At 41.1% G+C, this 27,825-nt stretch overlaps 2 protein-coding genes and 1 long non-coding RNA gene across 57 annotated transcripts; 1 reads left to right on the top strand and 2 right to left on the bottom strand.

The window, feature by feature from the left end:
• Nucleotides 1-3,201: 3,201 nt before the first annotated feature.
• Nucleotides 3,202-8,918, bottom strand: LOC118385694 (homeobox protein orthopedia B-like). 4 transcript variants are annotated; one of them, XM_052521783.1, is made up of 3 exons: nt 8,766-8,918; nt 7,753-8,174; nt 3,202-4,702 (listed from the first exon to the last, which is right to left on the bottom strand). In XM_052521783.1, exons 1-3 carry the CDS (start codon nt 8,800-8,802, stop codon nt 4,175-4,177), a joined length of 987 nt encoding a protein of 328 aa, XP_052377743.1. In that variant the 5' UTR covers nt 8,803-8,918; the 3' UTR covers nt 3,202-4,174. The 4 variants fall into 4 exon arrangements, with proteins under 4 accessions (XP_052377743.1, XP_052377744.1, XP_052377741.1 ...); XM_052521784.1 differs by having other exon boundaries at nt 7,774-8,174; XM_052521781.1 differs by having other exon boundaries at nt 8,727-8,917.
• Nucleotides 8,919-13,667: 4,749 nt separating this feature from the next.
• On the bottom strand, nt 13,668-25,983 carry LOC118385462 (tubulin-specific chaperone A-like). 3 transcript variants are annotated; one of them, XM_035772606.2, is made up of 4 exons: nt 25,790-25,978; nt 21,530-21,656; nt 16,233-16,319; nt 13,668-15,231 (listed from the first exon to the last, which is right to left on the bottom strand). In XM_035772606.2, the coding sequence occupies exons 1-4, from the start codon at nt 25,840-25,842 to the stop codon at nt 15,151-15,153; spliced, it is 348 nt and encodes a 115-aa protein (XP_035628499.1). In that variant the 5' UTR covers nt 25,843-25,978; the 3' UTR covers nt 13,668-15,150. The 3 variants fall into 3 exon arrangements, with proteins under 3 accessions (XP_035628499.1, XP_035628500.1, XP_035628502.1); XM_035772607.2 differs by lacking the exon at nt 16,233-16,319 and having other exon boundaries at nt 13,668-14,984; nt 25,790-25,983; XM_035772609.1 differs by lacking the exon at nt 16,233-16,319 and having other exon boundaries at nt 25,790-25,982.
• Nucleotides 16,326-17,593, top strand: LOC127930780 (uncharacterized). Of its 50 annotated transcripts, none has more exons than XR_008139454.1 (8): nt 16,326-16,490; nt 16,529-16,645; nt 16,722-16,835; nt 16,874-16,949; nt 17,010-17,085; nt 17,142-17,217; nt 17,256-17,407; nt 17,446-17,593. It is a non-coding gene; the product is annotated as an uncharacterized LOC127930780 (long non-coding RNA). The 50 variants fall into 50 exon arrangements; XR_008139469.1 differs by lacking the exon at nt 16,874-16,949 and adding an exon at nt 16,950-16,987 and having other exon boundaries at nt 16,722-16,873; nt 17,048-17,085; XR_008139452.1 differs by having other exon boundaries at nt 16,722-16,873; nt 16,912-16,949.
• Nucleotides 25,984-27,825: the final 1,842 nt, after the last annotated feature.

Raw genomic sequence — 27,825 nt, 5'->3', positions numbered from 1 at the left:
CTATATATATATCTCTTTCTATCTCCTCTCTCTATATCTCTCTCTCTCTATCTCTCTCTCTCTATCTCTCTCTCTCTATCTCTCTCTCTATGACCCCAGCGGTGCTCCATTCGTTTGCTCTTATGGATAGATAATGGGCACAAAATCGAATCTCTTCATTTTCATGTGATAATAATGAAGACATTCTCAAACGATGACGGATGGCGGGAGCTACGAGGTGTCAGTCAGTCTCGTCAGACTGGACCAAACGCGGTCGGAGCCAGCCTCTTCACCACTTAGACTGAAATTAATAAAACCTTCAGACGAAACTCATCGTCATGCACCATCTGTAACAACAATCCCCAACCAAGATCCTCTCCTGCAGAGTCTGTCTGTCTGTCAACCCGTATTATAGCTCTCCTCCATTATAACCATGCTTTCCCATTTTCAGACTTGTGCAGTGGCGTTGTATCGTCACACCATGAGTAGAGTAGAGTACAAGGCAAAGATCAATCCCCTGGGGCTGTAGGGTCTTCAAGTCGACTTGGACACTCTTCCCTGTCTGTTTGAAACAGTGTTCCAACCAAAGTTGCCCATATTGATTGTGATGATATCTGTAGTATTTGTACACGCTGTGCATAGTATAACAACACTAGTCATATATGTCTTTTTGGTGACCAGAGTTGCGTTTGCTGTTGTATTCTCAGTTATGCTGGTCTATGTTTTAGAGGGAATGGTTGTCAACGTCGCGTTAAGAACGTTGGACATACTGGTGTGCTTGTTGAAATATTGGCTATAGCAGTTGTCATGATGTCTGTAGACGTCTGCAGTGAGATGTTTCCAAGGAATAGGTAGGTAAATGAGGGTGGAACAATTCAGTCTGAAAATATATGTATAAACACGTAATGTCTCCCATTACAGAAACACACACACACACACACACACTCAGGAAGCATTCAATCACCTTCTCTCACACTTTTTTTATGACACACACTCACAAACACCCCTGCACACACACACACACACACAAACACACACATAAACACACACACACACACACTGAGAGAAAATGTATACTCCTGGATAGAGAGAGCCATATTCACCCTCGGGTGGTTTATTGACTGGTTTCATTTATTTGTGTGAAATAAATAGGAGGTAAACATTGGCTTTTCGCCCACATTTTCAATGACACACTCACTGCACAGAATTCTGGGAGAAATGATCCCACCAACAGCGGGGGTCACTGATTGGCTCTAGCTTCGGTGTGTGACAAATTACCCAATGAGAAATGGGTTACCCATTTCCACAAAGTAATTAACCTGGGTGATAGTGAAACAAATGATTACATTTATGTAATATTATTTCACATCTGTTGCCAGGACTGGCAAAATCTTTATCCACGTGCAAATCTCCCCAACTCCCCTGGTTTGTCTTGTGATGCTCGGTGAGTATTAACACATCCAGATGTCACCACACGCACACGCACACACACGCACGCACACGCACACACACGCACACACGCACGCACACACACACACGCACACACACACACACACACACACACACACACACACACACACACACACACACACACACACACACACACACACACACACACACACACACACACACACACACACACACACACACACACACACACACAGGTATTCGCTCGGTGGTTGAGTGCCAGTTGTTGCACTTGTTTCTACTTGATTATTTATGTATTCTAGTTTGTGTGGGGGAAAGCATCCAGAGATCAACAGTGATACTCAACATTGTGTGCTGGATGTTCAGATCCAAGTAGGGAACAGGCAAGTTGAGGCAACAATGGGTAGATCTTGAACGCAGCCTAGTCAAAGAAAAGCGACTGGGTTTTATTAACCATACTATCTTCTGTTGCCCAACCCCAGACAACATTACCATTCTAATATGATGATGATGATGATGATTTAAAATGAACTCATTTGGCTGTGGTGGATGAAATACAATAGTGGATTAACCAAGTTGCTGGATTCAAATCCATATCGTGAAACTTCTGCGATATGGAATGAATCAAGCCCCAATGCCTCTCGTACCGTGACATCCCACTGCGCAAAAACTGGTTGAATCAACGTTGTTTCCACGTCAAAAACAACAAAAAAATGCAACGTGATGACGTTGAATCAAAATGGAAACCTGATTGGATTTGAAAAAAGTCATAAATGTAAGGTATTTTCGTCTTTTTTTTCCCACCCAACTTTGAACCTAAATCCAATGACACTGACGTCTGTGCCCAGTGGTATTGTACTGTATGTCTGCTCTCTAGATAGTCCCATGCTCCCAAGATCCAACCATAGACACAGTATACTGTCATACGAACAGAAGGTCACATCGATCAATGGCTCCAAAAGACACACACACAAACACAGGGGATAAAATAGGTGTAGAGTTGAGTAGCTCGCTCCCCTATTTGATGTCCTGCTAGTGGCGGTGTAAATGATGCAGCTGTACACAACGTGTTAGTGCTTGTCGCCGTTTTGTTGGGGAGATTATCCGTATGGACGTGCGTTGATGCAGGCGAGATTGCTCCTAGTCTGGGCTTGATGAATGAATCCGTGATATACATTGACATGACAAAACAAAATATAAGCCTGTACAATCAACGTTAACAGCGCTGTAGTAGGCTATCAATCAACTCTAAGGTCAAACCCGTCAACGGAGCGAGACGAGAGGGCTCGTGGCTGCGTCGCACGTACGTGACATATTTGGTTGGATAGGATGTCATTCGGTTCTGCAAAAAAACCTTGTTGTTTTGAAAGGGGTGCGCTACTAAACACGTATTTATTGTTGTAGAAATTGATTTTGCATCTACAAATACAAAAATATCAATTCTCCATTGCTTTGAGCTTTCATATCCATAACACAGCCACATTTTTGTCCACTCGCTTTGCTTGAGTCTGAGGGGTGGAATTCCATAAGTAGCCTACGTTGGTGAAATATCAGTAGCAATACATATTGGACGGATATCGTTTAATTGCAGCTCGTTGTTAGATAGAGTTTGATGTTTTGATCATCGTTTTTCCTGTTTATTACACCGTATATCACCGGAAACCGGGGACTGCGCCTACGTCCCCGTGATTCATTTCAGGGATGTCCAAATAAACATTAGGTCACACTATTTGATCGATTTCTACAGGCTGGACGCATGCGTCACGTTCAAGAAAAGGAGGTTGATTCGTGATGTGACATATTGAAAATGATTTTTATTTGTTCATTTACAGTCAATTGATATAAACATGTCCATGAAACGAAATGGTTTGTTCAGTATAAGATCAAACATTTAAGAAATTCAGATTTGATAATAAGCACATACAATAATTTAGATTAGAACATATCACAAACTGACCAAATGGGAACAAGTCAAGAATGCTTCCTCTACACAAAACATCCTATATAACAGATTATATTCAAGTCGATGTTCTTGTCTTATTTATGGTGTTGCCGTACATTTGCCTTGGCCAGCACATGCAGTCAAGTTTGTTTCCATGTTGCGTGATTCCTTTGAGGTGGTCACGTGTCTCCCTCTTTTCCGTTTTATTCATCTTTTGACGCTTTACACACACAAAAAAGAAAACTTCCAAGTGTGATATCTGCACGTGCACGGCGCATGCCCGTGGCCCATCATGGTCGGTCGCATGCTGTGCAGCAGATGACAATAAAAATGAGCTTTCTTATTTATTTATTTTTACAGCTTTTATACCCTCGACCATCGGCCCGTGGAAACTGTTAGAAACTCCAGTGGTAAATATCAATGGTCTACTATTTTGTTAAAAAGGAATGAAACGAAAACGAAGAGTTATATATATATTTTTAAAGTATAAATAAATAAATACGTTGATAAGTAAATAAATAAATATGGAATTTATAAATGTAAAATAAATAAAGTTGTCATCAATACATGCACATCATAAATTAATAAGATAAACATTTAGCCATTTATCCACCTTCAAATGGTTTGGTTTCAGTATTAGTTTGGCAACAAAACTGGGGAATAGGGCTGTTGTTTTCCTGTTGCTTTTGTTGCTTGGAGACGTTCACATCCTTGTCCAGCTGTATTTGGCTGGATGGGTTCAATAACAAAACAAAAAAAATCATAGAAGAAGACGAAGTAAAAACAAAAACGCGTAAAACGTGGCCGTTGGATTCGTGGTTGCTACTAAGTGAAACTCATGGATACTGTGTGCTCCAGCGCTTTGCGCCGCAGGGAGGCGATGCTCGTCCCTCTCCAGACGTCATTTTCTGGGGAGCTACACAGCTGGGGTGAGCCCGTCACGTTGGTGGGACCGGACAAGGAGGCCGGGACCATCCCAGGGAACGGGTTCTGGTAGAGGTGAGACTGGAGCCCGGATCCGTTCGACGACATGTTGGATAGCCCCATGGAGTTGGGCGGCGGACCGGACAGGCTACACTGGGACAGGGACTGCGCCATGGCATGCTGGTGTTGGCGACCCAGGGCTGGAGGGAGCTGCAGCTGAGAGACGCCTGGCATCCCTGCCGTAGCCCATCGTGTGTCGTTGGCGTGGAAGGAGCATAGGCTGTCGCCCATGGCCGCGGCGGCGGCAGCGGCAGAGTTGAACTGGCTGTGCAGGCCGTGGTGGGTGGGCAGCAGCGTCCCCGGGTTGCGAAAAACGTTGGTAGTCTTCTTGCGCTTCTTCCACTTGGCACGCCGGTTCTGGAACCAAACCTGGAGTGGAGAGAGAGAGGGGGGAGAGAGAGAGAGAGAGAGAGAGAGAGAGAGAGAGAGAGAGGTAGAGAGAGAGAGAGAGGTAGAGAGAGAGAGAGAGAGGTAGAGAGAGAGGTAGAGAGAGAGAGAGAGAGAGAGAGAGAGAGAGAGAGAGAGAGAGAGAGAGGTAGAGAGAGAGAGGTAGAGAGAGAGGTAGAGAGAGAGAGGTAGAGAGAGAGAGAGAGAGAGAGAGAGATGGGTTAGCATCTGGCTACAGTGTCATCAGTTTGAGACACAATGAATAGGTCTACTGTACATTTCTGTATATGCTCACTTTTACTCACGGGAAAGCGTTTTATGTTCTTAAGCAGGTAGCACATAACTCAGATATTGCCATTACACATTTTATTTCTACCAGGGGAAATCCCTGGATAACACTATACATGACATAACTGATTAAATGATATGCCATAAACGAAGGTTTTGATAGCTTCTATGTCATTACGTGCCTACTTTAGTGCATAACCGAAACACCTCTAGGTTATCATAAAATAAAAATGGCTACGTCAGAAAACACAATTTCATTTCCATGAAGTCTAAACTAATACGCCTATGGGGGAGGTGGTCATCTCAGCTGAAAATATGTTATTGCAACTATTATTATAGATCATTATTTTGTTGTGAATTTAAAATATCCGAAACCAGTTTATTATTTTAATGATTAGTAGCTCTGTTTATTTGATATATCAACACATATTCTGTTACAAATTTGATGCATAACATGGATATAAACACTGACTATTGGCCTACACAAAACAACAATAATATCAGTATTTCGGAAGTAAATGCGTTATAAAGGCGTTATAAATGGATCGCCAGTGTTTATTCCGCGGATCCTTGGGAGAGACGTTCTAGGCCTATATAGATCTCATATATGACTATAGTAACCCGGCTATCGACGATGATTAATGTGAAGATTTGGTTGAGAAACTGGGCCGTTGTATTAAGAGGCCAATCTCTCCCCCAGAGTAGCCAGCCGTGAAATCCAGCCTCAAATGCATTACACTTCAAATAAATAAAAAAATGCTATTTCTCATTCCGTTTAAAAGACAGAGTACACTTTCAGCGAGTCCGCCATTAAGACGTGGAACTCTGACAGGCCCATTCCACAAGAGAACAGCGCGAGCTGCGTACGCCTCCTCATTCGAAACATCCCAGATCTATTTTTACCCGCTGGTTCAGAAGTATTATTATCATTGGTGATGGGCTTTATAAAGGGATCATCGTTTCGCTAATTCTTACTTTATGTAAATCAACTATTCCTAACCGAATTGATCCGTGCAATAATGATGATTATCACGGTTGTTTCACATGTGAACGACTCGTCTGCATTTTTCATTGCTGGTTCATAAGCCCCCATTGTAATAAACAATTCTGAAATTGGTGGATAGTAATGGATTTGGTTTTATTGCACTATCACCCTGAGAATGGCTACTTGGTAATGAACGACAATGCATCAGACAATGACCAAAGACAACTGCAATGTCGCGCTGTTCTTGAATTCATCTTGTGTGCTATTTTGACGAGCTATGGAATGTAACGGGAAATAAAATAAAGTAATTACATTTTAATTGAGTTTAATTGTGAGGGTATAATAAAGCAAGATCGTTTCCTTTTCATCTCGCATGAGAACGCATGAATATGCAAATTCCAATAGGAAAATGACACGAAACGTTATTCGATTTTAAGAACCAATTTTGTTCCCTAATAAAGTGCCTCTTGTTTTTATCTGGCCAATTCCGAGTTTTAAGTGGCTTATTCCATAGGTAGTAGACCTACATTTTTTTTTACCATGCCTAATATCTTAAATTAAGTCACTTTTTGCCATGTAAAATGCAATATCTATTTGGATACAATGAGTGGGGCATACATGAAAAAATACACTCATATTTATACAAAAATATAACCTATATACAAATCTTACTTTCGTGAATAATTTTTCATTTATTTTCATGAATTATAGGCAAATACCTAGGCCTACATTGGATGTCCTTAATTTTTCCACATGTAGCCCACAAATCTGTGATTGACAGATATTATAAATATGCCTACGTACCCTCGTGACATTTAAATTATATCCAAATCTATTTATTAATGCAACTTTGATAATAGGCTAGTTAAAAGCTGTTTTAATATTTATTTGTATTTCCCTCCGTTTGTTTCTGGAAAATGATATATCTTAAAATCGTAGTTTTCTCATTTCTGTCTTGAATAACATATTTTTGGGACAAATGTATTGTATGAATCAAACACGTGCATCTGGTTTCACGCGAATCGACCTGGCGCGTTCGTTTCAGCACCATGGACAGCTCGCGCGCCCAAAGCAGTTTTGTCAGGGAGGGATTTTACCTTGTAGCCTATTTTGCATTTTCTAATACTTTGAACAGAAACAAAACACTCACAAAATACAATCGTGGATCAGATGTATGATATTATTATTTTTGATACAAGGAAATAAAAAAATGGTTGCTTCGAGGAAGATGAAACAACACAAGGCGTGGCTAATTATTCTTCCGCTGTCGTTTTGGTTCGATAGTAATAAAAGGGCAAATATTTTAGATTATTATACATTTCAATTGAGATATTTATCACACAGTATCAATGTATATATTATTGTACTTCCTTCTATAGGCTACACTGTATATGCTTTAGATGCAGGCTACTTATGTTATAGTGGCACTTATGTGAGAACAGCTGTGAGTTGGATATTTTCCTCATGTTAATTTAGACTATAATGTAGGTTTACTTTGCAATTAGCCGTTGTGCCTAGCTACAAATATCAAATAGTGTTATTGTTTAGGTCCTACATGAAGCGAAATGATAATAGCCATTGACTATTCATATGTAGGCCTACGTTCTCCTGTTTGGTTAAAAGGGCTAATACATACGCCTACACATTTCATTACACATTTGTATGCAGTATTAGTACACTACTCTTACAGCTGTATTATTCTTGCTTCTAAATAATTTTCTATGAGACACACATTTCCCAACCCGTATCACAAACAAACCTGCACGCGAGATTCCGTTACCTGCACGCGAGATTCCGTTAGGCCGATCCGTAGTGCCAGTTCCTCCCTCATGAAGATGTCTGGGTAGTGCGTTTTGGCGAAGCTGCGCTCCAGTTCGTTAAGTTGGGCCGGGGTGAACCGGGTCCGGTGGCGCTTCTGTTTCTGACTCTGACTTCCTCCGGATTGGCTGGAGTTATTCTGCTGTTGCTTGTCCTGTTGCTCTTTACTGTTGACCTGCATGCCGGAAGGGTTGGATCCTCCGTTGTTGATATCGTCTCCAGGGAGCATGGTAGCCCCCTCCACGGTGTCTGGCCCCGGGGCTAGCTCGCCGGAGTGGCCGGGGTCAGATCCCACTCCACCGCCTAGTCTGCACTTTAGAGCCTCCCTGTGACCCAGTAGCTCCGCCGCGGCATCCTTCATCCCTGGATAGACACAACACCCGGTCAGAATTTAAAGGCAATGTCACAATTATTTTTTGCATAATTCAATAGCCTACCCTGTGTTAAAGGAAAAAAATATATCATTTATAAGATATTTCCTGGAAATACATTGTTTAGTTAAGCTATTGCAAGTGACACTTTCACGAATCTGTCAACGTCTGGCAAGAGAGGAATACAGGCTATAGTTTGCCAATGCATGCAAAGAGTAGGTTGAACATGTGGTTATTTTACAAAATGATAGTTTCTAAAAACACGGTGAAAACATCGAAGTGGACATTGTAGTATGAATAAAACCAGAGACTAAATGCCATCCAAACAAGCACACAACTAGCATACACCGAATAATCTACTCCTTAATTCCATTCCATCACGTCAATAATTTAGAAAACGGTTAAATCAAATTACGCAGTAATATAATAATAATAATAATTACTTTTCCATTGAATTAGCTCACTTAAATGACATTAAGATAAAATAAGAAACAAATTGTCAATTCTCTCTGCTTGATTTAGATTAGAAGTGCCTCCAGCTTACAGTAGAGTTGAAGACCGGAGTTTGGCGATGATAACTCACCGAGGCGAGCATCCAGGAGGTCGGCGTGCGATAGCATTGCGCACCGCTCCAGGGCGAAATGCTATTCCAAAAAAAATCTCTATGACTTTAACCTATTTAAAAAATATATATAGCCTAAATGAAAGCAAATTCGGTTTGTGGTTAAAAAAGAAGGTTCCTTGCATTATAATGTCCTTTAGAGAAACGGGGAGGCGCCTAACAACCGAATGAACCCATGAGCTTCTTCAAAGGAAAGCCAATCAGATTTGAAGCTCGAGATATGTCAGCCACCTCGAGAACCCTGAGCAGCCAGCCACGCCAATTCCCAAATCCAGCAACATTCACAAGTTCATTTCTCCTAATTTCTGTAATTGGCTTTGATTTCAACTCCAAATTATATCCAATAAAATCACATGATTTAATATTGAGAAGCTGGATCAGTGTGCTATTTGTTTAATTGTGCGTGTTGTTTCTGCCCTCCTCTATAGTATATGGGCCAGGTTTGAACAACGACCGATTTAGCCGCGTTTAACAGCCTCTGTGGCTACATAAACATCGTTTCTGGCGTGTGAATGACACAACATATTTCTTACACAAACAAATGCCTCAAATTAGATTAAGCATACACATAGCCCGAGTATGAAAGCATTGAGTGTGCATTTTACACTACATCTTATAACCAAATTTAAGGTCAGGTTTATGTAATGTGAGTCTGTTGAAGTGGGTCAACGGTTTTAGTTTTAATAGCACGGCCCTTTTCTCCGTTTTTTTTATTTTATTGTAAACGGCCGTGGATATTTTTAGTTTCACCAGACATTTTCGACTTCTTATATCCAATGTGTCCTAGTCAGTCCTGCCTATTGGACACGAAGTGAACCTCTGCTAATGCCTCTGATTCCTCAGTCAGCCAACAAAGTTTAGAATAGCGATATATTTCTAACCAGAGTAATTTTCCACATCATTAGGCTTTTATGTAATTAGTGCCAAATCTATAAGCTTTTTATTACGATTATTAGAGTAAAATCAGTATAAATTAGAGGTGATTTAGTACTGTTGAGGCTCGACTGTCACGCAGGGAGGGACTTATTGTAAATGATATGTGAGCAAATTAAGTGCATAATTCGGCGGAAAGTGGAAACTGAGCTGTGGCTGAACATGATCTGGGAATGTTTCCTTTTGATAGAGGAGAGAGCAGATCTCCGCTGAAGGCGTGGGTCGCAAACCTGTCGCACTAGAACAGACACACACGAACACAAAATCATGTTCTAAACACTTTGCAGTTGGCCAATTACTTTTCACGGTATTGATTTTTAATCTGCCCAAATTAAGCGTATTCATTTCAGTCAGACAAAGCAGGTATAAAAAGGTCTGTAATGCAGTCTGTAAATAAACCGCCATTATACCAATTAGCACTAGCTTCTTGTCACACACCACGTTTTCAAAATATATAAGGGAGACAAAAGACTCCAACAGGCTCCACACAGATGCTGGAACGTTTTGTGAAAGCTAGTTCATTTGTTCTATAGTGAATGGTGCCTTTTTGGAAGTAACACAAAGGAAGCGTCCGAGCGTAAACTTGGGGCACTTTGGGGTCCTCTCCCAGCCCATCCCGGGTTGAATTAGCTCGGCTCATCTTTTATCTAGTGGCAATCTGGTGTCACGACCGACCGGGGAGCACCAGACAATCTCGGACACACTGGGGTCACAGCAATTCCTTATGCGCCACGCAACCGCAGGGTAACTATCTACCGCTCGTCCTGAAAATTAGAAAAAAAGAGAAGAGTGTGGATTAAATTTGGAAACAATTGTCAGTTCTTCTTTTTCATACCTGTAATATCGCAGAATGTGGATTAAAGCGCCAGAGCAGAGAATGTGTGCGTTATTCAAGATGTCCGGGTTTGTGTTGTTTTTTCCCTATTTTTATTCGAAGAGCATATTAATTGTATTTGCCGTATACCTATTCAGCATCAATTATCGTAATACTATTATTTAATATGTTAACAGTTTACCTGTGTCAGTTTAGGCAGTCTTGGATTGTGCGCTGAAACCACAACGATCATTTAAAATCATTACTTTGTTTGGTGTTCGCCACTCCGTCAGAACTGCACCATTGCGTGTGATTGATTGCGCGCTTATTTTTACGACTTTTCGATAGCTCACGGCTTTTATGGCTGTACACAAAAGTGAATGACTCATTTCCGTGCGCCATCTCATATTTAACCCGGGAAAACGCCAAGAGGCAGACGCAGTGGCATGGTGCTCCAAGAAAGCATCAAACTGCACTTTTATTGATACCATGTAGGCTACAAAATACACATTTAGGCTATATGAAAATGTGTCTTTGTGTCGAAAGTGACCCTGTATTAAATCCCTTTCTTACAGTGCTGCAAATGGCCAACGTTGTACTTTTCATGGCGGATGAAGTTATTTTCCCCTAATAAATAGGTTTCAGATTGTTGACCAGGGACAAAGAAAGACACTAGCTAGGCTGAAAACACATTGGCTCCCTCTAATACAATTTATTCAGCTAGTTTACCTCGTACAATACCTATAGATTGAATCTCTGTAAGCCAATACCTGCCCCCAGAACTAAGCACAGGGATTTCAAGCATTATTTGCGAAACGTGGAGTAAAACCAAGCATTTTATCAAAAACATTTGTTGGGCAGAAATGTAACAATTTCCTGGCGCAACAAAAGGTCCTCTTTTCAGTGGGTTTACACCCGTGGAATGTTGCAAGTAACCTACACTGTAACACCATAGGCCTAACCCTTTCTGAATATAATAATAGCCATATGCTAATTATAATCACAATAACAATAGCCTAATAATAATAATAAATACGGAACAAACATGAATAGCTTCTCTCCAATAGGCCTATATATGCTATTGTTTATTGTTAGCATGTTAGGCCATTTTCTAGAGAAAAAAAATCACGAGTTACTCATACAGAAACATCTTTGTTTGAAAACATTGAAATCATAACATCGAAAGCACATTATAGTACACAAGAAAAAAAATGCTGTAAATATAATACAAATAATAATAATAATTGTTACTATTATTATTATTATTATTATTATTATCACTGTGTTTATTTTTTCGTATTAGGAACATCGATGTTATGAACACTTTTAGGCCTATTTCTCCAACGAAATAATTGTAACCTATAATTTGAAATTGTAACCTATAATTTGTATATGTACGTGTTTGTGTGTGTGTGTGTGTGTGTGTGTCAGATGAAGGTCCTCGTTTCACTGAATTGAAAAGGCTGTAATTAGGGTAAACAACGAGGAGCAAAGCAGAGTGGCTTCTCTCCTGGCTGAGATCCCCATAACAACATCAATCTTATCCAGCACAGAAATAAAAATAGACAAACAAACAAATTCGCCACCTGCAAGTTAATGCGGCGCATCTGAGTGGAAAGTAGACATTTTCACGCGCTCTGGAGATGAGGAGTGACTTTTAATAAAACCACAAGAAAAACAAATGTAATTCTATACGCAGTATTGGAGCTGTAGATTTTCAGTGCACCTCTCTCTTTTCAACAGGGGCCTTGGGCATTCGTTCGCGCATCGGGAGATGCACGCTAGAGACACCGCGTGTTGCCTTTTGCCCGTCGTCTCCGCCTGCCCTTCATTCTCCCGCGTGCATTGTCGTCTCGGGCCACGGTGCAGAGAGATAACACGGAGGATGATTTTTGTTGACTCTTTTTCTTCTTCTCCTCCTCCTCTTCTTCTCCCAGGTCTGGGGGTGAATCTAAGTCATCAGGCGTCTGTATTCACTCAATTAGAGAATTCTAAAGAGAAAATCGATCTTCCATCTGCAGAAATGCCAGTTTAACAAATTATATTCTTGTTTCGTGCAGGTGATTTGGTGACAGTCGGGGGATTAGAAGTAATAAGTTGTTGTGTTTGAGCTCTGGGGAGGAGAGAGGAGCGAGGAAATAGAGAGGCGCGGTGCGCGCAAGGGCTCCATCCATCAGGTGCGTCGCCTTGCCGCATCCTTCAGTAGGTTGACGTTTATTGTTATGAGTCTTGTCCTGGAGGCAGAACTGAGCGATTTCCCTTACATTCAAGAAAACAAAAATGTGCTTTTTGGTCTTGATTTAAGGTTACACTTTTAGAAAAAAAGGTTCTGGATAGAACCAAAAAGGGTTATATTGCTTGCTTCATTTATGGCACCCCTAAAGGTTTTATATAGAACCCTTCTGTAGGGGGTTCTTCTTCACTGAACTAAAATTGGCTCCATATTAGAACCATTGGGTTCCATATATATAGGGTTCTATATGGAACCAATTTCGGTTCTATATAAAACCTCAAAGAGTGTCATATATGAACAAAGCATAGAACCCTTGTTGGCCCTTCCAGAACATTCTTTCTTTGAGTATATTGTTAGACATATACGGTTTGCAGGTTAGGGTAAAGGTTAGGCTTTTTTATGACTTTGTGGCTGTGCCAGGTAATGGCCACTCTGTAAGCTGCCTCCAGAACAAGACCCATGACAAAAAAAACGCTAACACGCGTCCTTCGCCCACATATCCAGGTAGCGCCTGCGGCCCGCTACCGCATCTCATGGTTCAATTAGCGCCGCTGCCCTATGCGAGGACTCGATTAGACCGTGAGTCATCCGAAAGAAATATAATTATGGTTCCAAATAAAATAATCAGCATTGAAGAGCGATTTCCTTAACGAGATGGATAGGCTGGATGTCACGGAGAGGCGCGCGTCTCATTAGGGCGATAATGAGACTTCCGGGCGATCCCGATAATTATCGAAATCTGTAAAATAAGGATCAAGCCAACCCTTAATGTCTGCCCAGTCAGGTTTTTGTCTTGTATTATTAGACTGGCATTCATGTGTCTTGGATGCCTTAACCTCGAAATAGTCTGAACTTATTCGTAAAGAAATAATAGGCCATGAGATTTGTTTGAACATTTAATCAATTATATTATTCATATCCAATGTTATTAACAGGCTTAACATCAGCACAATCTAATACATGCTTTGTCGGCTATAGAAACATATAGCCGACATTGAACATCTTCAAGCATAGTTTAGTTTACCTTTGGGATAATAGTATTTATATAATCCATAGGTGTTTCCTCTATCTGGTGGGTCTATGGATAGGCCTACATTTTATGGTCCAGTAGAAATAAACCATTTGGACAATTCCATAGTGGAACATAAAAACTATATATGTTAACCCAAATAAAATATTGAATAATATAGTTTTTAAAATTCTACACTTGTGGACCAAAATAATAAGCGATTTGATGCCCAACAACTACGCTTACTGGTCATTCGGCAAAGTTACGCCTATATGAAAAAAAAAAAACACTATTTTCACGCCGCTTCGAGACAGCTACGACCGGAAGTGATTTTTTTCGTAGCGTGTTAGATCTTACACAGAAGGTTAAGACAATTAACGTAGCAGCTTAAGATCATTTGATGAAGATTAGGAAAATAAATAGCGAAAATGCTCTCAAAACCTGCTACGAAAATCACATTCTGGTCGTAGCTGTATCGTAGTGGCTGAAAATAGTGTCCAAGTGTACCCCATGCTTACACAGTGGATGTGACAGGCTATGTCCAGTTGATGATGACAGTGCTGATGATGTCACTAGGCCGCATGGATGTTATTGACCAGCGGAGAGTGGTGTCCTGAAACAGGCATCATGCCAAAACGGTCCTTGCTGTCTGGGATCCTTGGGCCATCCTTACAACATTGAAGATGAAATTGAACATGGTTTATAATATGGGGCTGGGGTTTAGGGTAGGGACAGCCCAAGGCTCCCAGATAGCACTAACCATGTCAAAAACAGTGCTACATTTCTCTCTCCATCAAACCCCACACAGACAATAGGATGGATGTTATATAATAACGGTTTAGCTAGTTCTCCTCTTGTTAGGTTCTTTGGTTCTATAATTATGTTCACGGGTGACACCTTGCTTGTTATGAGAGAATACATACATACTAAATATTGTAACAGTTATCATAAAGAACAATCTGTGCTCAAATCAACAAATTGAGGAACACTTCTAAATCACTTGATGCAAGACGCTAAAGTACAATAACTTGAATACGAGATAAACAACACAATTAGGCTTCATCTGCAGCTGTACGGTAGAAGCCAAGCAAATCAACCGTGGTAAGAACAGAAAGAAGTGTTCATTTGATGCTTGTGTGAAGAGTGTGCACTCCAGAGAAGGATGTCCAGATCAGACGACACGTTCTCAAACTGTAGAAATAAGTCACAAAAAAAAAGAAGTTTAAGTAAAAAAAGAAAGAAGTTTAAGTTTTAAAAAAAAAAGAGCGAGAAAAAAACGATTCTGTTTGTCTATGATTCCAAACAAGCCCAGACGAACAGAATGGACATCTAAGTGACGCGTTAGAGAGTGAGAGCATCATCCTTCAAGCTTCACTGAATCCAATACGGTCCTGGCCTCTTTGTACTCCACTGCTTCAGCCAAGTCCTCTTCCGTTTCCTGAAAACACACACAGCATATACAGGATATCAATACTAACCCCATCACATACATACAACTTTTTAAAAAATTACTAACCCTTCAAATAGCATAACACCAAATCTAACTTACAGTCCACAATCAACCCATAGTTAATCTAGCCATGAAAAGTCCGCGGTCCAATCACGTGGCTATTCACCAAATGATCATACAAAACCTGTTTTTCTAACACGTCCCTTACATAGTCAATTTAAATAAAAAAGTTACATTAACAATCTGCATATGTTGATTCCACAGTGTAACATTTCTAGTCAGTGCAGAAGAGTGTGTGTCTGTGTGTGTGGGTGGATATGTGAGAGAGTGTGTGTGTGTGGATGTGTGAGAGAGTGTGTGGGTCACATCTGTGCTAATCGAGTGCTGCTGGGTTCCTATGGTGGCCCACCGCAGTGACAGAACTGCTAATGAACTGTAATGAGTGTGTGTGCGTGCGTGCGGGAAGGGGTTGAGGTGGGTGAGAGGGGATTTTGGTGTGAGGTGGAGAGGGACAACTCGCTGTCACGTCTCCCCACCCTCCCTCAGAGGAGTCATCTGTGATTTCCTCTCTCCCTTCCGCCTCTTTCTGCACGTGTGTCTCACCGAGGCCACGGCTGCCTGACTCCTGCTCTCTGCTAATTGTGAGGACCCTGAGACATGCATGTGTGTGGAAGAAGGGTGCATGTTCCTTTCTCTGGCTTCTTAGATCTGTCAGTATATACAACACTACAGACAGTCACACGCACCTGCATGATGAGAGTGCCACTGAAAATCACACACTCCCGACACGGAAGCCCAAACTACTAACACCCGGATAAACCTGTAGCAACCAAGACCAAGGAGGATTGGCTCCACCCCCAGAGTCCGGTTCCTCTTAACGTTTCTTCCTTCCCAACAGAGTCCATCTTGGCCACTGTTGCCCTAGGATTGCTCCCATGTGATTTTTTTTCTTCTTTTTTTTCCCCCTGAAAGAAAACAGCTGTTCTTACTAGTATCTGGGACAGGTCTGCGTGTGCTATGGTCAGACGCCTGTGACAGTCTGGAATCATCATCTTGGACTCCTGTAGCACCTCCAACTGGAACCCAGAGACAGCACAACACATACTACTCATCAGCACCATCATCTACACCATTTACAAGCATATCAGTTGTGTGTGTTCGATTTTCTTCGAGGGCTCCTCCAAGCAGAAGAACCATAGTACAAAAAAGGTTTAGAAACACTGCTTTAGAACGTAATGTATTAAAAGGTTTAGAAACACTGCTTTAGAACGTACTGTATTAAAAGGTTTCAGAAACACTGCTTTAGAACGTACTGTATTAAAAGGTTTCAGAAACACTGCTTTAGAACGTACTGTATTAAAAGGTTTCAGAAACACTGCTTTAGAACGTAATGTATTAAAAGGTTTAGAAACACTGCTTTAGAACGTACTGTATTAAAAGGTTTAGAAACACTGCTTTAGAACGTACTGTATTAAAAGGTTTAGAAACACTGCTTTAGAACGTAATGTATTAAAAGGTTTAGAAACACTGCTTTAGAACGTACTGTATTAAAAGGTTTAGAAACACTGCTTTAGAACGTAATGTATTAAAAGGTTTAGAAACACTGCTTTAGAACGTAATGTATTAAAAGGTTTAGAAACACTGCTTTAGAACGTACTGTATTAAAAGGTTTAGAAACACTGCTTTAGAACGTAATGTATTAAAAGGTTTAGAAACACTGCTTTAGAACGTAATGTATTAAAAGGTTTAGAAACACTGAACTTTAGGTTTAGAAACACTGCTTTAGAACGTACTGTATTAAAAGGTTTAGAAACACTGCTTTAGAACGTACTGTATTAAAAGGTTTAGAAACACTGCTTTAGAACGTAACACTGCTTTAGAACGTACTGTATTAAAAGGTTTAGAAACACTGCTTTAGAACGTACTGTATTAAAAGGTTTAGAAACACTGCTTTAGAACGTACTGTATTAAAAGGTTTAGAAACACTGCTTTAGAACGTAATGTATTAAAAGGTTTAGAAACACTGCTTTAGAACGTACTGTATTAAAAGGTTTAGAAACACTGCTTTAGAACGTACTGTATTAAAAGGTTTAGAAACACTGCTTTAGAACGTACTGTATTAAAAGGTTTAGAAACACTGCTTTAGAACGTAATGTATTAAAAGGTTTAGAAACACTGCTTTAGAACGTACTGTATTAAAAGGTTTAGAAACAACCCGGTACAGCTTCAGTAGCACCACTGTGTCGTTCCTGGCAATAGGCAATGTCTTGGTTTAGTATCCCACATACGCTGTGTTAAGGTTAACGTCCCACAACAAGCTCTCTGCCTGTGTGACATTTTTTATTGAGTTATTGATCGGGCAGGGAGTTGGGCAGCAGCAGGGGTCCTCGCCTCGCTCTGCCTCCGGCACACCTGGGTGAGTGGAGAAGAGTAAAGCAGAGAGGTAGCAGCACGGTGATCAGGCATGGAGAGGTATTACTACGCCCAGTGCAGGTAGCACTACGGTGATCAGGCATGGAGAGGTATTACTACGCCCAGGGTAGGTAGCACTACGGTGATCAGGCATGGAGAGGTATTGCTACGCCTGTGGGGAAGCGGAGTTAGAGCCCGAGGTTCAGGCAGAACTGAGTCTCTCAACAGGCAAAGCGAATGGGGAATTCCCCTGACTGGCATCCTAAAAAGCACAGAGGAGTCAGACACACTTCTAAGAAACTCCAGTGGTGATGTGGAGAGACACACAGGCTGTGACACACACAGTGAGGTGGGAGAGTGGTACCAGCACCCAGTACCAGTGCAGTGGAATGATCCCATCAGCAGCAGCAGGATAAAGACTACACTTAGAAGCCTATTGATTCTATTACAATGAAAACCTCTAATCCGTCCATCCATCCTGCCCTTCAACCTGACCATCCGACTGCTCTCCCAGTCCCACCACTAACCTACACCTGGTGTGTGTGTAATATATATATTACATAATACATTATAATACATTATTACATTACGTAATATATATATTATATAATATATATATATACACACACACACACAGTGGGGCAAAAAAGTATTTAGTCAGCCACCAGTTGTGCAAGTTCTCCCACTTAAAAAGATGAGGCCTGTAATTTTCATCATAGGTACACTTCAACTATGACAGACAAAATGAGAAAAAAAATCCAGAAAATCACATGGTAGGATTTTAAATTAATTTATTTGCAAATTATGGTGGAAAATAAGTATTTGGTCAATAACAAAAGTTTATCTCAATACTTTGTTATATACCCTTTGTTGGCAATGACAGAGGTCAATCGTTTTCTGTAAGTCTTCACAAGGTTTTCACACACTGTTGCTGGTATTTTGACCCATTCCTCCATGCAGATCTCCTCTAGAGCAGTGATGTTTTTGAGCTGTTGCTGGGCAACACGGACTTTCAACTCCCTCCAAAGACTATCTATGGGGTTGAGATCTGGAGACTGGCTAGGCCACTCCAGGACCTTGAAATGCTTCTTACGAAGCCACTCCTTCGTTGTCCGGGCGGTGTGTTTGGGATCATTGTCATGCTGAAAGACCCAGCCACGTTTTATCTTCAATGCCCTTGCTGATGGAAGGAGGTTTTCACTCAAAATCTCACGATACATGGCCCCATTCATTCTTTCCTTACACGGATCAGTCGTCCTGGTCCCTTTGCAGAAAAACAGCCCCAAAGCATGATGTTTCCACCCCCATGCTACAGCATTGCAACAGCATTTGGATGCAACAGCATTCTTTGTCCTCCAAACACGACAAGTTGAGTTTTTACCAAAAAGTTATATTTTGGTTTCATCTGACCATATGACATTCTCCCAATCTTCTTCTGGATCATCCAAATGCTCTCTAGCAAACCTCAGACAGGCCTGACATGTACTGGCTTAAGCAGGGGGACACGTCTGGCACTGCAGGATTTGAGTCCCTGGCGACGTAGTGTGTTACTGATGGTAGGCTTTGTTACTTTGGTCCCGGCTCTCTGCAGGTCATTCACTAGGTCCCCCCGTGTGGTTCTGGGATTTTTGCCCACCGTTCTTGTGATCATTTTTACCCCATGAGGTGAGATCTTGCGTGGAGCCCCAGATCGAGGAAGATTATCAGTGGTCTTGTATGTCTTCCATTTCCAAATCATTGCTCCCACAGTTGATTTCTTCAAACCAAGCTGATTACCTATTGCAGATTCAGTCTTCCCAGCCTGGTGCAGGTCTACAATTTTGTTTCTGGTGTCCTTTGACAGCTCTTTGGTCTTGGCCATAGTGGAGTTTGGAGTGTGACTGTGAGGTTGTGGACAGGTGTCTTTTATACTGATAACAAGTTCAGGTGCCAACACGTGCCATTAATACAGGTAACGAGTGGAGGACAGAGGAGCCTCTTAAAGAAGAAGTTACAGGTCTGTGAGAGCCAGAAATCTTGCTTGTTTGTAGGTGACCAAATACTTATTTTCCACCATAATTTGCAAATAAATTCATAAAAAAATCCTACAATGTGATTTTCTCCCTAATTTTGTCTGTCATAGATGAAGTGTACCTATGATGAAAATTATAGGCCTCTCATCTTTTTAAGTGAGAGAACTTGCACGATTGGTGACTCAATACTTTTTTGCCCCACTGCATACCCTATTCCCACAGGCCTCTGGTCAAAAGTAGTGCACTATATAAGAAATAGGATGCCATTTGGGACACCCCCCCCAGACCTAAAGCTCCCTCACCGATCCACACTAAATGAACAAACCTAACAATGGGTCGAACCAGAGAACTTGTAATTCTGCAGCGGGGGAAAAAAAACACAAGACGCCTGAAAAAGCTGCGTTTATTTTACTCTGATTTCAGATGTACACGAGCTATCTAATGTGCATACTGCAAGAGTAATAATAATATATGCCATTTAGCTGACGCTTTTATCCAAAGCGACTTACAGTCATGTGTGCATACATTCTACGTATGGGTGGTCCCGGGAATCGAACCCACTACCCTGGCGTTACAAGCGCCATGCTCTACCAACTGAGCCACAGAAAGAGTAGAACCAGTTGTCCATTGGGCATGAAATTGTTGCAGATGATCCTCTCCACAAAAGGTGTAAAGTCCCTAGAATAGCTGAGATGAAAACAAAGGTTATGAGGTAGGGCACACAGGGGACAGAGGTCACCCTGGGTCTTTATCTTCTAACAGCCTCTCATCCCTCACTCATTCTACTCTAAGCAGGGAAAATATAGGAGGGAGCGAGGAAGAGGGAGGGAGCAGACGAGGATATGGGCCAGCGATCTCCTAGCGGCTGTAAATTACCAGCATGTGGCAGTAATTATCAAACTCCTCCAAAGTTACATAACGTCATTAAATCAGAAATGGTTTAATGACTAAATCACTAAACCCCCCCCAAGCCTAATTATTCATAATGATACTACGCTGACCTCATTACAGTGAATGTAGGGCTACTGGCATCATCCGTTCTCTACTGTACTTCTCTTTTACAATAGGCGTGTTAAAACACATTAGAACGCTTCTACACATTTAGCCACGAAGGTGACAAAGAAAAAGTTGAGGAAAAAAACAACAGGTAATTTAGAATGCAAAATAAAACGGTACCAAAAGCACGCACCTCATCGGAGGACAAGATTATTTGATCAGGCCGACTCTTTCCTGTGTAGTAACCAAGTGGGTAGCATCACTGTATTATCTTGTGTAATAACAAAAATGGCTCCAAATCCATGAATATGCAATCACAAATCAGTTGCTAAATCATAATGAACTTAATACAACGTAGTTACAATAGTATGACATATATATAGTATAACTACACAGCTTTAAAAGCAACTTAATGTAAAGTGTTTGTATATGTAAAGCATGTTTTTACAACTTAATGTAAAGTGTTTGTATATGTAAAGCATGTTTTTACAACTTAATGTAAAGTGTTTGTATATGTAAAACATGTTTTTACAACTTAATGTAAAGTGTTTGTATATGTAAAGCATGTTTTTACAACCTAATGTAAAGTGTTTGTATATGTAAAATATGTTTTTACAACTTAATGTAAAGTGTTTGTATATGTAAAACATGTTTTTACAACTTAATGTAAAGTGTTTGTATATGTAAAGCATGTTTTTACAACCTAATGTAAAGTGTTTGTATATGTAAAATATGTTTTTACAACTTAATGTAAAGTGTTTGTATATGTAAAACATGTTTTTACAACTTCATGTAAAGTTTTGTATATGTAAAGCATGTTTTTACAACTTCATGTAGGCTACTTATTCTGCTGAGTTGTCACCGACCTGTTTCTTGATGACATACTTGGCCTCTGAGTCGGCCTCTTCGTCGCAGGCCTCTGTTTTCAGTCGTTCAATCTTCTCCTCCTGCTGCCTGGTCTCCTTGACGTACATGACCTTCTCCTTCACCAGCCTGGGAAGACAATAACAGACAAGACACAGCACAGCGTAGTTACAAACATACAAAAACAAATCAACACACTGGTGAGCCAGGCCCAGCCAATCAGAATGAGTCCCCCCGCCCACACAAAAGGGCTTTATTACAGACAGAAATACTCCTCGGGTTCATCAGCTGTCTGGGTGGCGGGTGGCTGGTCTCAGATGATGGTAACACATGGTCTGCGATTGTGAGGCCGGTTGGACGTACTGCCAAATCCTCTAAAACAACATTTTATAGTAGCCTTCTATTGTCCCCATCACAAGGTGCACCTGTGTAATGATCATGATGTTTAATCAGCTTCTTCATATGCCACCCCTGTCAGGTGGATGGATTATCTTGGCAATGGAGAAAGGCTCAATAACATTCTGACCACAAGGCTCGAGCTCGTCAACGAGCGTCCGCGTAGTCAGGCGATAAAATAGAACTTGGTTCTATTTGTGATGCTTGACTCGCTACAAGTCCCGCTTCTCCCATCTCCTCAATGGATTTTAGGGGCATATACCCACGTGGGTGATTGAAAGATGAACTGAAGTCCACACTCCAGTCCAGTTGGTGGTTGTAATGCACCTCAAAGTTGGTTGCCAACCGCCATATAAAGTCCAAAGAAGAAGAAGAAACCTGAAGGAGAGATTACTACAAACCAACCCGGTTTATCATTTTATCTGTGGATTAATTGTCGGAGTAGAGGACCTTGTGCATTTCTGGTAAAATAACAACCCAATGTTTATATCCCAGGGAAAATTAACTAGCAACAGCAAGCTAGCTAGATACATTTCCATACATGTTTAATGCTTTTCGACCTGTCCGCAAATTAATATAGTTGGTTCAGAGTTCGTTTTGATATTTCAACCTGTGTGTCCTGATCGGTCTGGTGTGGGTGAACAACAGTCACTCCATGATGTTAAAAACAACACAGAAAAAAACCACAAACACCTAAAACCCAAAGCTGTACAAATTCAGGCCCCAAGATGTCAAAGAGGAATGAGGAGGAGTTCTCATTCAACTTACCACCAGGTAAAGTAATGGTCAAACAAACAACAAAAATAGTCCTGACCATTTTGTCCCCATTGTTCCCAGATGTGTACAGCATGGGTATAATGTAACAATGTCGTCTGTGTGTTGGTTATCTGTGGATCTACTACAGTACAGCGCCTTGCCTTCCTCCTCTGCCTGATCACCACGCTCTCCGTTTAACTGCCACTTCTGGCAGGACACACACTCTACTGGCCCTTTCTACGATTAATTGATCATCAATTTAGTCCCTAATTTAGACCAAGTCATGTGGTAAATGGACCACTTTTCCTTGATTGTTAGTGAAAATGGGTTTGAGTACATTGATACATTTTGATTATTTATCAATTACGGGCCAAATGGAACTAAATCTATTAAATAAATTCAGATCCTGATTGGCATAATGGAGTTTGAAAATATCACTATTGATAATGATTCCTGACTAATAGTCTTTTTCCGGCTGCAGCTTTGCTTGTCGGGATGACGACGCGGAATTCATTTTTCATAAAATCAGCTGTGTGCGTTGGTTCGTGTGTGTGAGTGATCCTTCATTAATCAGGCACATTACCCAGAAACACCCTCTCCCTCAGTGTTGCCGTGGCGCCTTGCTTAGCCGAGGAAGCCAACGGCACTCTGTCATATTTTATGTCAATTACCGCTCATTTTAATACGTTTCCATCAAGACGCTGTTTAAACGGGCGGCATATGCAACAAGGAACAGCAGAGGAGCACTCCTCCTCTCCTCTTTTACTCTCCTCTCTCTCAGGCTTTACACAGTAAGGACGTCACCTCTGGGGTTATTTGGAGGGAGAGAAGGCAGCAACAAGAGAGAGGGGAAGAGAGGAAGGAAAAGAAAGGGGGATTGAAATTATTTGAATAAAACTGAAGGACAGTCTAATAACTAAATGTCCACCCCCACCCCGTCAATCCTCCTCTTCCTCTCATCCAGTCCCGATGTTCATTTCTTATTTTTCTCCGGCAGGGTCTTGGAAACACTGGCTGTGTGTGTGTGTGTGTGTGCGTGCGTGTGTGTGTGAATGAGGGGTGGGGTCGTCGTGGCTGGTTTTAAATAGACCTGCCACCCAGGACTTAATGGAAAAGGCATCTCTCTGGAAAATAAGGAAAAAAAGGGAATTAGAGATCCGACACACATTCGGCCGCCTCCTCCTCCTCCTCCTCCGGCAGCACTGCATTTTTGAGCACCGGCCTAGCCCTATGCCAAGGCCCGAATGACAAAGCCAAATTACTGTTGTCATTTTATTAAGGGCATCCGCCTCGCTAGGGCAGAGAGGAGGCACTGACTGGAATGTACAACGCCACAAAGCCAATGGAACAGGCCTTACTGGGAGAGAGCGGACAGGGAGCTGCTAATAACACATAAGGAATGAGAGAGGGGGAGAAAGAGAGAGGGAGGGGGACATGAGAGACAGAGGGAAAGACAGACAGAAGGACATAGTAGGGTACAGAATTACACGAGAAAAAGACAAAAAGAGAGAAAAGGCAGTCTGTTCCATCTGACCTTGAACAGAGGCTGCAGGTTCCAATGCCAAGGTCATGCTACAGGCCCCAGCTGCTGAATGGGTAATGGATCTCTCCTTACTTAATTTGCCTCAGTGAAATATACCATTCCTAGGACAACCGATGATGAAGTCAACCTATTCCGAATGGGGCCGCATGGGAAGGAATGAGAATAGAGACGTTTTAGAAAGGAAATGAAGCCATTCTAGAATGGAGATGCGTTTGAACCAACTTGATAAAGCACCAACTCTCATTTACACCGGCGGGGCCTGCAGTTTCCCCACTGCATCAGACACCCTGTCTGTGAGGGAGAAGTCTCAGCCGCCAGCGCCATTACCCACAATCATCAGGGAGCCCGTTAGTAATGTGACCCTAATCAAAACACAATCGATAGCACATTTACACAAAGGGCCACGGAGGGAGCGAACCTGGAGGTGATGAGAGAGGGAGAGAGCAAACAAAAAAAAAAATCCTTGCCATGCTTAGGCCGACTATTCTATTTATGGATGTATATATGGATGATGTCCAGTGTTGTGATGGAATCTCTCGATGAATAGAAGCTCTTGAACAGCTTTCAGGAGAACATGTATTAAAATATGACATTCTTGTTCTGTCCTTCCGAAATAAATAACAGATTGTGGTCAGATGTTGGACTGTAGCAACGGAATGCCCTGTCAGGGAAAACATCAGTCACTTGCAGCAAGGGCCTAATTGTGCAACTCTAAGCTCAAACTGATTGCCTTGTCAACAAAAAAATAACCTGGCTGAGATGAGAATGAGCTTGCAGAGAAAATCAGCTGCAGTGCATCAAATGCCTGCATTGAGGCTTATGTTTACAATTGCACAGTCACTGACCATAAACAGGCCTTTAGCCTACATTCACTTGAAAACTTAGCTAGCAATGCCTGGTCTATTAGTTCTGATGAGTGCATCGCTCGCAACTCAGACAGAGACGACAAGAGAAAACTGCTTATTGCGCACCAGCCAAGAGAATGCCAAAGTTGATTTTTTTTATTTTTATTCGCAACAAAAAGGCCTGAGCAAGATGTATATAGAAAATAATAAGATACATTAAAACAATTTGAAAAAGTAGGCCAACAGTACACGAGGGGTTGTCATAACATCAGATTTGCATCCTTAATAAATTGTCGAGAAGAGAATGCAAACGTACGTTGCATGCTAGCTTGTATGCTAGCCGCTTTACTTTACCGTGATAGGCAACACAACCGGGATGACTTGCTAACGTGACACACGCACTTACTATAAATGGTTAAAACATTGTATAAAAAGGCGAAAATGTAATTCAACAACATACAATGTATATTTAAATATGTTATGGAGTACAGGTTCCTATGTCCTTGCTACTGCCTTATTTTGATTGACAATGCATGCACCTCCCTAAAGTACCGGTGTATAGTTAAATCTATACCGGCGAAGTGTTCTCGACGCCCAGCCTGACTTCTGTCTCGATCCGTAGGTATCCACGGCCTAGTGGGTGTAGCATGTTAGTCAGTTAGCAAGCTAACTAGCTAGCATGCTATCTTTTAAGATTGTATTAGTTAAAAAACTGCACTTACCGCTTAACAACGCCAGTCTTGATTTTAATCTGTCGTATTCTTGGATCTGCCATGTTAACTGATATTCTTAAACGACACAATAAAGTACTAGTTTACTTAAATACTGTGAAACGGTTGCTATCCAACACAGCACAACAATATCGCTCATGAGATCCTGGGCATGCGCACTGTGTACCGCGGGAGAGGAGGTGGGCATTTTTGAGCAGATGGATTTAGGCCGAATTCCAGGAATTTGGAATAGAAAGGCTAAGAATTTGATCTGTCTAGCGAGTCGACGATACGAGATCTAGGGAAATAATGTAATTACAATAGGAAATTCAATCGATAAATGTTGGATTCAAATCCTACATGATTGGATATGTGTATGCTAAATCAAAGTTTCGACTGATTTCCCCTGTTTCAGTCATGTCAGATCATTTTAACAACGGATGGGGTGGGAAGGGAGAAAGGAAGGAAGGATGCGTTCATAGCATTTCTTAATAGGTTCATGTGTGTGCAGTAAAGTAGTAGCCTAGACTTTCTCATTTATAGGCTACTCTCATTTTTTTTTAACTGAGTTTTTTGTTTTACTATCCTTGTGGGGTCCAGAAGTCCTCACAAAGATAGTAAATCAAGAAATTAAACATTTTTTCCGGTTCCCACAAAGAAAATTTATATTTTTTGGTTTGGGGGTTAAGTTTAGGGTTACAATTAAATCAAATCAAATTGTATTTGTCACATGCGTCGAATACAACAGGTACAACAACAACCATACCGCGAAATACTTACTTACAAGCCCTTAATTAGGGTTAGAATACGGGTTAGGTTTAGGGGTTAGGGTTACGTTTAAGGTTAGGTTAAGGGTTAGGCTTAGGTTTTGGGGTTTGGGCTTTTGTGTGTGTGTGTGTGTGTGTGTGTGCGCGCGCTGTACATGTGTTGAGGCTGAGCATTTCAGCATCATGGACGGCGATTTTTAAAACCCATCTATATAATGTTAGTATGGAGATGCAATAGCGAAACCTTAAACTGCTGAATTATTACGCATTGCGCATGGGTTGCTTCCATGTTGCCTCATGAGCTTTGTTCAAAGGCAAAGTTTATATGTGTAATGTAAATTATTGTAACAACGAATTCGCCTTAACTGTATAGATTCTAGATTCTACAGCCGAGATTTTCAAAGCCCTCAGTCTGAGAACCTTAAAAGTCAAGATACACCATACATTTATTTGTTGGCGCAGCTAGTTGATTAGTTGGGGCATAAACAAATGTTTGAGGTTGTCTTCCAAAACAGCCCATTAGATTCCATTTGAATCTCTGTGTCCTCGTCTGCTATTGATTTGTGGTATCCATGAAAAATCATTTAATTTCATAGCATTCCTCAAGGTCCCCTTGACTTGCATCACAAATGCAAGCACGTCAGCAAATCTTGTATCATAGCCTCTATACAGTCGCAATGCGTGCCTTTTCCCCGTTTAAGATCTATAGGCCACACATTTCAAACGTATATATAATTGAATAGCTGCATTGTCTATATTTCACCAAGCAGCCACAAGTTCTAGCGTAACGTATATTACAAAGGACCAATTCTCCAAACACTTCAATGCAATCTGTTATCGTAATGTATGTTCTGCTGTTTGTTTAATTGTTTAACAGTTGCAGAGAAGTCACTCAAATATACCCCCTGCATGTTTTAACCCATTGTATCCTTTTTTTGACACAGAATATAAGTCAAATCATTTGAGGACGTGCAAGAACAGTATCATCAATGCAAAATCTGTTCTGATAACTCGTCATCGTTTTACGGTATCCATTCGAAGGCTCGTGATAATTATCATGATAAATTATAATAAGAATTTACAATTTATATTATTACAACTGCTAGGCTTCATTTGCTATAAGACTATCGTCATTTCGTGAAAGCATTAAAAAAACTAAATTATGCGAGGTTACTACAAATAATAATGTAACAATAGCACTGTTAGCCTACATAGTAATAAGTACATTCGCAAAACGTCGTTATAGACAACAGGCCTGAAGTATTTATAATCACAATTGTT

This window comes from Oncorhynchus keta, chromosome 6 (assembly GCF_023373465.1).
Source record: "Oncorhynchus keta strain PuntledgeMale-10-30-2019 chromosome 6, Oket_V2, whole genome shotgun sequence".
In the NCBI taxonomy this organism is placed as follows: Eukaryota; Metazoa; Chordata; class Actinopteri; order Salmoniformes; family Salmonidae; genus Oncorhynchus; species Oncorhynchus keta.
The sequence above is the reverse complement of the archived record's forward strand: the minus strand, read 5'-3'. Positions and strand labels throughout refer to the sequence as shown.

Bases quoted from the DNA above. Each gene is read 5' to 3' on its own strand.
- LOC118385694 (XM_052521781.1), bottom strand. From the start codon at position 8,802: ATGCTATCGCACGCCGACCTCCTGGATGCTCGCCTCGGTGAGTTATCA. The intron at 8,175-8,726 runs GTAAGCTGGAGG...GTGTCTATCCAG, and splicing joins CTCCGGTCTTCAACTCTACT to GGATGAAGGATGCCGCGGCG. The intron at 4,703-7,752 runs GTTTGTTTGTGA...TCTCCACTCCAG, and splicing joins TAACGGAATCTCGCGTGCAG to GTTTGGTTCCAGAACCGGCG.
- LOC118385462 (XM_035772606.2), bottom strand. From the start codon at position 25,842: ATGGCAGATCCAAGAATACGACAGATTAAAATCAAGACTGGCGTTGTT. The intron at 21,657-25,789 runs GTAAGTGCAGTT...TTGTCTTCCCAG, and splicing joins AAGACTGGCGTTGTTAAGCG to GCTGGTGAAGGAGAAGGTCA. The intron at 15,232-16,232 runs GTAAGAACAGCT...GTGTGTTTTCAG, and splicing joins CAGACCTGTCCCAGATACTA to GAAACGGAAGAGGACTTGGC.